Genomic DNA, 10,519 nt, shown 5'->3' with positions numbered 1-10,519 from the left:
CCTATGAGGCACTAATGCACCTGCTTTTTTTCTCCTCTGCCTTTTCAACTGATAAGCTCCCTGATTAGCTGAAGCACATGGAAGTGACTTGCCCAGCAAATCATTGCCAGAATAATATAAACTGGAAATCCTGATGCAGACTCCAGTGCCATATTCATGGGATCACAGTGCCTCTGACTGGCATGTTATGGTGTGCTATTCAGTATTTGGCACTGTTAGCAAAATAATCGCACAAGCAAACGGCAGATAGTAAACCTCCAAGACTGCACGTCTTACTAACTTCATAGCAAAGGCTGCATGGGTAGATGAGTATTAAAAAAAACCCCTATAAAACACTGAAGTATAAGGGTAAAAGCCAATTAAATTACTATACTGTAAGGTCTCTCCATTTTTTTTCAACAACCTGATCAAAATTCTAGTTTGGGTGCTTTAACGTGAGCTTTTTGCATAAAACTTGAGCTTTTTGTATAAAGTGTCCTTCCTTGGGTCTGTGCTTTACCTGAAGAAACATGCTCTGTGCCTGAAAGCGTGTCTAACATTTTTCCCAATGTATACAGTTGCTTCAATAAAAGAGATCATGACACCCCCCACCTCCTTGTTTCTTATAAAGGGAAGAAATGTATCCCACTATAGCATATTATGATTACCGTAATATTTGGCATGTTTATGACTTTGACTAGCCATCACTTTTGTGGAGAACTGACAGATTTGGAGCCTGATTTGCAAGTGATGGAAAGATGGCTCAATGATGGTCATCAGAGTTATGCTGAGTTAGTGGAGGAGCTGAACTTTTATTCATATGGTTCAATGGGATTTTACAGGGGTGGGCAAGGTGCATTTACCCCATATTGACTTGTAGGAAAACAATGCACAGAGAGGAAAGATCTGAGCTACTCAACATAATACACACAGACATGAAGCTAGAAATAGAATGTGGGTCCTGTACATGATGTTACATAGTCTCTGTGGTCATGTAAATACATGTTGAGTTGGATTCTGTGGTCCATAGAAAACCTGACTTGTATGCATAAATTGCTTGGCTTTGATATAAAGAAGGGAATAGATGGTATGAGACATGCGAAAGAGAGAGGCTTCTAAATTGTTATAAGATTTTTACCTGAGTTTACAGATAGGATTATATCATGTGGTTGTCTGAGATGGTAGAGAACTGAGCTCAGTGATGCATTTCTTCTAGTCCTGTTTTCCTGAGTTCTACTCCACTATGACTCAGTTGTGGCATTGGTGTCCAGCGCTTTGACTCTGTACATTTAGCAAGCTCAGTGGTGCCCAAGTATGAAGAACCTCAGTCTGAGCATGGGTTAATATATTTTTTTTCTCAGCATCACAAAACTGAGCAGAAGTCTGTGCATTAAAGAGCTATATCAGTTTTCACCCCGCCCCCACTCCAAAACCCTCACCTCAGCATCATCTTTCACCCACAGTCGTCTGGTAGTAAGGACACATGGGCTAGGATTTTCACTGGAGGCTTAGGGTATTAGGTATCTGATTCCTACTGCATGTCAATCAGAATTGGGTGCATAATTCATTTACACTCAGAACATCTCAGTCCTATATGCATTTAGAAGCTACTTACATCTTGAAGGTAATTCAGATCCTGGCAGTTTGGGATTCCAGTAGGAAATATCTAGCAAGGTGAGGGGGAAACAGGGGATCTTCGATATCTTTAGAAGTTCCATGGGCCACCCATGTCAGCAGCATTCATGCACTGTTTATAATGTGATGTTATGCCTCTGGGATGCTTGCGTTTCCGTGTGTGTGACTCCTGCCTTCAACTGAAGGGAGTGAGATCCAAGGACGAGTACATTTGGATTCTCAGGTAGAAAACAGGGTAGGTTTGCACCTTATAGACTGACTAAAACTGAGATGTAATAGCTTCAGCTTTCATGAGCCTGAGCTCTTGTCAACAGATGCTGTGTCAAATTTCCTCTGACTTCACTCTAACGTGGCTGACTACCTCTCTATCTTCTCCGTCTCCATTCCAATGGGAAGGCTATGCAGCTCTCAAACTACCACCACAATTTTCACCAGTGATAAAGTAGGGGCTTGGGGGTCCAATTCTCCCAGGTTCTAATCACCCTGGCTCCCTGTGTGAACTTGAGCAACTTGAAGTCCTTGTTCCTTAACTTCTCCACCTGTAAATTATACATCATGATAAGCACTAACCTATCAAACAGGGGTTGGTGAGTTCTGGCCAAATCCTTTGACTTTGGAAAATGCTGAGAGCATCAGGGTAAAAGCTAGGTCCGTTGTATCCTAGTGATGCATACTGTAGAAAGATGGGATTTAAAAAAAAAAAAAAGCTTAAGGGAATTAGGTCCCCTAACACCATCACATTTTAAGGGAAAACTCAATCTCTTGGGCTCCATGTCAACTGCAGAATAAGACCCTAAGATAAAAAGAGCTAGCAAGGCATGGGAAAAATGAGACAGTGTGATTCTGTGCCATCTGGTCAGGGTAAAGGGTGTATGTTGCTTTTTATGCCATACCTGATCTGCAAATGAAACCCTCAGACATAGGATATTTGCTGTCTCCTGAAGCACGTAATCCCTTCACAGACTAGAAAGCTTTTACAGATTTTCACCACATGCACACAAGTGTACCTGTTCTGTCAGATTTCTTAGTGGCTTGTGAGGGTGAGTGTATAAATGATCTCCTGGCTGGATGTTCCCCGTTCACAATCAGTCCTCATTTGGTCTTTGTGGGTAGAAAAAAGAACCTTTGGTAACTAGAAGCAGAGCAAGATGAAATGCAAACAAAACACACAGCATTTTCATGATCTCTTGTGCCTCTTTTGAGTTGTGGCAGCTCGATCCTGTCATGGTGACTTGATCTTCCCTTGGAAGTTACTGAGATATTGCCGAGAGATTCTGGGGATCTTGGGTCATGTTGTGCAGAGCACTTAGTTTTTTATCCCACTTGAAACACAGGGGCTCCTGGTGCTATTCCTAGGTGGGTGAGAGGGGGCACTTGTAATCTGCTTCACTTTTCTTGAGGCTTTAGCTAAATTCACTCTTTGGCTCGCAGGTAGGAGTCAACATGGCAGAATCTGGCCTGGTGGAGTAAATGGCAGAGGGGAGTAGTTTGAATTGCTACTGCAAGCCTTGAACAAGGAATGATGTGTAGCTGTAGCACTCCTAGAGCTGACTAAGCTCATAGCTCAAAGAGACCCTAGCTGTGGAAAAGGCTGAAGTGCTTGATGCCTTTTTTCCCTCAGTCTTCACAGGCAAGGTCAGTTCCCAGCCTACTGCATTAGGCAGCACAGTTTGGGGAGGAGGTGAGTAGCCCTCAGTGGTGAAAGAACAGATTAGGGACTACTTGGAAAAGCTGGACATGTATAAGTCCGTGGGGCTGGATGGGATGTACCCAAGGGTGCTGTGGGAGTTGGCTGATGTGATTGAAGATCCATTGGCCATCATCTTTGAAAACTCATGGTGATCAGGAGAGGTCCCAGAAGATGAAAAAGGGCCATCACAGTGCCTGTATTTAAAAAAGGGAAAAAGGAGGATCCAGGGAACTACAGAGTAGTCAGCCTCACCTCAGTCCTTGGAAAAATTATGTAACAAATCCTCAAGGAATCCATTTCTAAGATTAGGACCAGTTAGCATGGATTCACTAGGGGCAAGTTATACCTGACCAACCTGACTGCCTTCTATGATAAGGTGACTAGCTCTGTGGATGCAGGGAGACCAGTAGATGTGGTGTCCCTTGATTTTAGCAAGGTTTTTGATAAGGTCTTCCTCAAGTTTTTCTCAGGCATGCTAAGGAAGTATGGGCTAGATGAATGGACTACAAGGTGGATAGAAAACTGGCTGGAGCATCAGGCTCAAAGTAGTAATCAATGGTTCGATGTCCAGTTGGCAGGCGATATCAAGTGAAGTCCTCCTGGGGCTGGTTTTGTTCAATGTCTTCAGACGACCTGGAAGATGGCATAGAGTGCACCCTCAGCTAGTTTGCACTTAGGACAGAGCAATCTTATGCACTGGTACAGGCTGGGCGCTGACTGGTTGGAAAGCAGCTCTGTAGAAGAGGACCTGGGGTTATAGTGGGGGAAAAAAAAGCTGAATATAACTCAGCAGTGTGCTCTTGTTGCCAAGAAGGCTAATGGCATCCTGGGCCAATAAGTTCAAGGAAGTGATTATTCCCCTCTATTCAGCACTGGTGAGGCCACATCTTGGAGTACTGTGTTCACTTTTGCCTCCCCCCGACTACATAAAAGGATATGGACAAATTGGAGAGAGTTCAGTGCAGGGTGACAAAAATGGTGAAGGGCTCGGGGACATGACTTGTGAGGAAAAACTGAGGGAAATGGGCTTATTTAATCTAGTGAAGAGAAGACTGAGGGGATTTAATAGCGATCTTCAACTACCTGAAGAGGGGCTCAAAAGAGGATGGAGCTGGACTGTTCTCAGTGGTGGCAGATGCCTTGCTGCAACTTGAGACCATTGCTCCTTGTTCTGTCAAGTTTAGGTTAGATATTAGGAAGAATTTTCTCACCAGAAGGGTAGTTAAACACTGGAACAGGTTACCCAGAGATGTGATAGGAGGTTACCCAGAGAAGCTCCATCCTTGGATGTTTTCAAAACCCAGATAGGCAAAGTTTTGGCTGGGATGATCTATTTGGGGCTGGTTCTGCTTTGAGCTGGAGGTTGGACTAGATGTGACCTCCTGAGGTCACTTCCAACCCTCATTTTCTGTGAAACTGAGGGCTTTATTCTTCATGAAGGTATGGTCTACTCCTTTACACTAACTATTCACATGACTTAGTCTTCTCAACAGATATCCTCATGTGTGATGAGCAGAGCTGGTCAAAAATGTGTAATTATTCCTTCATTCAGTGGAAAATTTTTACTGCAAAAGATGCATTAAGGGGAAGGGGCTGTGGAGGGGTACCTGGAGGAGAGTGAGTGGGATTGGAGGTGTGTAGGAATTGCCAGCTGCATCATTTACCTTCAGCACCTTTAATGCTGATCACTGTGCATAGGAGGAAAGTAAGCAGGTAGGCCCATTAGAAAAGAGCACACCCATTTCAGATATGGACAAACACATCTGGAGTCATGAGGCATATACTATTTGGCTAGGGAGAGACATGCAAAAAGCCTGGTTTAATCTTTGCAGGTTAGCCTAACCTGGCTAGGTTAAAACAGTTTTGTAACCAGACAGATATCCCAGAAACGGAGACTTGTGCCTGCAGTGGCTCAGGCTAGAAGTTGGGCAGTGCTAGCTTGCATAGGACTGAGCTGAGGGGGCATGGCCAAGCCCTGGCAGGACCCTGTGATTAGGGAAGGGTGCTCCATCCTTGATAACAGAGCACTTACCAGCATTTAACACCCCATCAGGAAACAAAGCCTCCCTCATTACAATGCTAGGCCAATAGGTTCAAGATCATTACAAGATCTTCTTAAACAGCATTTTTTTCAAATGAAGGAATGCCAGGGCATTACCATCTCAGCTGTTGATTACCTCCAAAAAAGCCCTAAGTGGATGCTGCCCCATCTGCCTTAAACAGCATTAGTTAGCATACCACATGCTGGCTATTGTCTGAACTCTGGCAGAGAGGCGGAAGGAATCTCTGCTTAAGCAGTGAGTGGAGGGGGAGGGGCATGGGGAAGCCAGCAGACTCTGCTGCGCCTGCCAGTTTCTGCATGAGCTCCAGCCAAGGAGCAGAGGGGAGGGGCCAGCCATGCTGTGGAGCAGAGAGCCCTGCCCAGCCTGGGGAGTATTCCAGGATGCTGGGGGTGTCTGGTTTATCTTAAATTAGCAAGGGGTCTGGGACAGACTTTCATAGACATTTGGGCTGGAAGCGACCCCGGAGGATCATTGAGTCCAGCCCTCTGCCCCAGGGGCAGGAAGTCAGCGGGGATCATAGGATCCCAGCAAGATAAGCATCCAAATGTGTTTTGAAGGCGTTCAAAGTGGGTGCTTGAAACGCCTCTGGCAGCAGTCTATTTCAAAACTTGGGGGCTTGGACAGTGAAGAAGTTTTTTCTTATATCCAGCCTGAATCAGTTGCGGCAGAGTTTGTGACTGTTCAATCTTGTCATCCCTTGGGGCGCTCTGGTGAACAGATGTTCACCCAGATTCTGACAAGTGCCCCTGATAAATTTATAGGTGGTCACCAGATAACCCATGAGCTTGCACGTTTCCAGGCTGAAGAGTCCCATAGCTCTCAGCCTCTCATCATAAGGTCTGTTTTCCTGACCTGATCATGTGCGTGTCTCTCCACTGCACTCTCTCAAGCTTCTCCACATTCTTTTTTAATTTCAGGGCCCAAAACTGGATGCTGCGGCCTCACCAAGGCTGAGTACAATGGGAGAATGATGTCCCAGGATTTGCTTGAGAAGCATCTATGGATGCAAGCCAGCGTTTTGTCTGCTTTACTAGCCGCAGCATCACACTGAAGGCTCATGTTCATCTTGTGGTCAACCATGACCCCCAAGTCCCTTTCATCTGTAGTGCTAACAAGCGTAGCACTGCCAAGTCTATAAGCATGCTGCAGGTTTTTCCTCCCAAGGTGGAGATCCTTGCATTTTTCAGTGTTGAACACCATCAGGTTCTTGTCCACCCATTTCATGATCCTGTGAAGATCTGCCTGGATCACCTTCCTGTCCTCAGGTGTGGATGCTTTACCCTAGAGTTTGGTGTCATTGGCAAATGTGGCCAGTCCACTTCTGACACCAATGTCCACATCATTGATGAAGATGTTAAATAGTATAGGCCTTAGGACAGAGCCTTGAGGGACCCCACCGGTCACAGCGCACCAAGACGATTGGCTCCTGTTGACCAACACCCTCTGGGTCCTACCATGGAGCCAATTCCCAGATGCTGCATAAACCGGTTTGAGCCAAATCAGTTAAGTCTGATACTACAGTCGGATTTATCTTAAACCAGTTTTAGCCAATTTCAAACTGGTTTATGTGCACGGAACATCTATTCTGTTACAGGTTTAAACTAGTTTCTGATCACTTAAACTGGTTTATGTATAAGATATGTCCATAGCCTCTGGGTACTTGTATGAGCATCTGGCTGTGGCTGGGGATGGGTTTCTTTCTCAAAGTGGAATGGTACAGTAGATGCTGGATTTGTTTCTGAGAAGAGTTTGTGAACTAGCCAAGGGTACATATAGCCAAGGCAAACAACTTATCGGGAATTCTGAGATACTTCAGCCATTTCCTATGGCTTTTATTTGAAAAGACACTGTTTCCACTATCAACTATATCAGACAGCTGATGAGCTCCAGTAGATTGGAGAACAGTGGCTTTTGAAGTAAAAACCATAGCAAACAGCTAAGCAAGCTCATCCTTAATTTAGCAATGTGCTATAAGATATGCAGGTTGAGAACTACCTTGATACAAGTTACTTGGATTATACTGAGCTTGGATGGCTTGAAGTGCAGTGTATAGCTTTTCCATAGAGCTCTAACCTACCACCTAATGAAGCTAGGCACAAAACTGCTGGCATTTGAGTGTCTGTATTCATTAAACCCTTTGGCAATGTCCAACCTAAGAGTGGATTCTCTGAGCACCGTTATTTTACAGTTTCTGTGGACAGAATTTTGCAGTGAGTGCTCCCATCCAAAGGTGATATCTGCCTCTAAATTTTGAAGCAAAAAAGCCTAGTCATCCAGGTATTCAGAGTTGGTTGTCTATGCATCATTTTTGGTCATCGTATGCATGGGATGGCATTCTATTCCAGAGCCCTGTCCACATGACTGACTATGCATGACTACATAATCGCACAGAATGCTGGATCTCCCTCAGTCCATGTCCATAAATGGAATGATGCTCCTTCTCCCTTACCTCCATGCATCACTTCTGTTAGCACTGGATTTGTGACCCAGATATCTTGTTCCGAGTGGACTCAAACCCTGAGATCGTGACTACTTCTAGTCGATAATAGGCTAATTTTATTGATGTACAGTTATACTGGATGAGAATAATGCAGGCCAGGCAAACAAATTAACCTCTCCCCCCCCCCGCCCCAATTCTATCTCTGCTAGTCCTAGGGCTGTCACAGAGGAAAAATGTGTCTGGCCACTATGTGAGCTTTACCATATGGTTCACTCTTGAATGTCAAATGTCAGCAGCCTGGAGGTTGAGGGCAAAGGCCCATCTACCCAGTGGGGTGGGTGAGATGGGCTGGTCATGTGCCCTCTGTCCATGGTCCCTCAGGGTTGCTTTGCTGCTCTGAAATCCCTCTTTTTATATCCTTTTTCTCCTCTGATGACTCTTCATTCCCAGGTACTGTTGATTGATCTTTTTTTTCCTGTGGTCATCATATTGTCCATGGTTTGTCCTGTCAGCATATTCCTTTGTTCCAACAAACCTGTTACATGCACCCATCTTAATTTGGTCACTTACCAGTGTCCTAATTTGGTCCCTCCACCAAAACCAGAAATCCCAAGGGCTCTGCAACTAGTCAGTGTGACTTGGCCCATGTGGCAGAGTCCCTTATCTCATGTTATTGAACAGTGTGGTACATATTTTCAATTTGTATGCCTGTGTATGCCCGCTTGTATGTTGGCCTCAGACATGGTGTCTGCTGGTTCCATACACAGTGGGCCTTGAAGGAAATTGTCACAGACAGCCCTTTAGAAACCAATTAACCCTTGCCATACCCCTAGACCATTATTCTAATGCATATCTACTTAACCTACAAGCCAATTTCCAAAAGCAGATCTCTAAATATAATTTTCTAGCCATCAACTTCCACTAGTAAGGACCTGTCTGTTCCACTGATGGGAAGTGATGCATATGTTTGGTAGAGAAGCCTCTGGGATGGCACTTTTGTTGCAAAAGGTTTTCCTTAGTGCTTCCTTCACCTCCTGGTTCCTCAGACAGTAAATGAAGGGGTTTAGCAGTGGGGTGACAATAGTATACACAACTGAAACCAATTTATTCAGATCAAAAGGGTGAATTCTCTTGGGTCTTGCATACATGAAAAGAGTTGCTGAGAAGAAAATGATGACCACAGTGAGGTGGGAAGTGCAGGTGGAGAAAGCTTTCTTCCTTCCCTGGGCTGTGGGGATGCATAGGATGGTGCCAATGATGCAGACATAGGAGATGATGGTGATGGAGAGTGGGACCAGTAGGATGATCAAGGCCAGAATGAAGTCCACTATTTCTGCTGTGGTCATGTCAGCACATGACATATTCAGCAAGGGGCTGATGTCACAAAAGAAATGGTTGATGATATTGGGACCACAGAATGACAGCCGGGAGATGAAGAAAACTTTCAGCATGGAAGCCAGGAAACCAGTTAGCCAAGAGCATAATGCTAGCTGCACACAAAGGTGGTGGCTCATGATGGCTGGGTAGCGCAATGGGTCGCAGATAGCCACATAGCGATCATAAGCCATGACAGCTAGGAGGATGCACTCTGTGCATATGAGGGAGCTGAAGAAATAGAGCTGGGTCATGCATCCCACAAAAGAAATGCTCTTCCTTTCAGACAAGAAATTCACCAGTAATTTGGGGATTGTGACTGAGACATACCAGGCCTCTAGAAAGGAGAGGTTGCTGAGGAAGAAGTACATAGGCTTGCAGAGGTGATGATTTGTTTTGATCAGGGCAATGATGACCATGTTCTCCAGGAGAGTCAGAATGTAGGCCACCAGGAATATCACAAAGAGCAGCACCTGTAACTCTACAATGGTTGGGAATCCCAGGAGAATGAACTCTTGGAATCTGGTGCTGTTCTCCCATTCCATGGTGACAGACCAGAGTATTGGAGGGAAAGTGGAGAAGAGGAGGAAAATGTGAAAGAATTGTAAAAAGCAATAAAGCCAACTAAAATAGAAAGTTGTAGAAAGAAATGGTCAATAGAAGAAGAATTATAGAGATAGAAGAAAGAAGCATCAAGACGGAAAGGAGAAATGACAAAAAAAAAAAAAGGAAAATTAGAAAACAAAGGAAAAAATAAAGTTAGTTGGTTCAGAATAAATGCATCATTCTCCAGACACAGATGCCCAGTTCATTATGCTTCACAGTGGGCACATCTACACATGAAATTAATGTCATGCACTAATGGGGCCATTTGTGCTGGAGTTTACTGCTCTCGGTTTACACGCGTGTCTGGGACAGCAACGTGTTGAGTTGGGGCAGTGCAGCCCCAACTGGCAGGGGGTCCAAGAGATTAGCCTGCCAGCCCAGAGTTATGCTCCAAGTTGTGGAGGGGCTGGCTGGCACACAAGGATGCTGTGGTGCAGCAATAGCCAGCAGCCAGCCTCCCACACTGTAGCCCCTTTGTGCTTGTGCTCCAGCCAGCTCTGTCACCGTGTACTCATGAGTTGCAGTGGAGTAAATAACTCTGCCATAGGACAGTAGTTGTAGTGAGCAGTACCACAGGCATGGGGAGAAAATATTACTGGGCGGGGGGTGAACGCATGCACCCCCACAGGTAAGTCGGTCATGGGGAAGTGGTGTGGGGGAGCAGATAGAGGTGAGGGAGGTAATGGGGCTAGGGCTGGGCCTGGGTTGAATGGGGCACTGGGGTGGGTTGTG

The 10,519-nt window shown here is 45.2% G+C and overlaps 1 protein-coding gene across 1 annotated transcript; it reads right to left on the bottom strand.

Annotated features, from left to right (window-relative positions):
- Positions 1-8,718: 8,718 nt before the first annotated feature.
- LOC149862712 (olfactory receptor 6B1-like) lies at positions 8,719-9,726 on the bottom strand. The gene has a single exon (XM_090054071.1). It carries the CDS (start codon positions 9,724-9,726, stop codon positions 8,719-8,721), a length of 1,008 nt encoding a protein of 335 aa, XP_089910197.1.
- Between the last annotated feature and the right edge of the window lie 793 nt (positions 9,727-10,519).

Source organism: Crocodylus siamensis, chromosome 6, assembly GCF_052110815.1.
Source record: "Crocodylus siamensis isolate JL-2025a chromosome 6, ASM5211081v1, whole genome shotgun sequence".
NCBI lineage: Eukaryota > Metazoa > Chordata > Crocodylia > Crocodylidae > Crocodylus > Crocodylus siamensis.
Note: the sequence above shows the minus strand (reverse complement) of the source record. Positions and strands in the feature narration are given on the sequence as shown.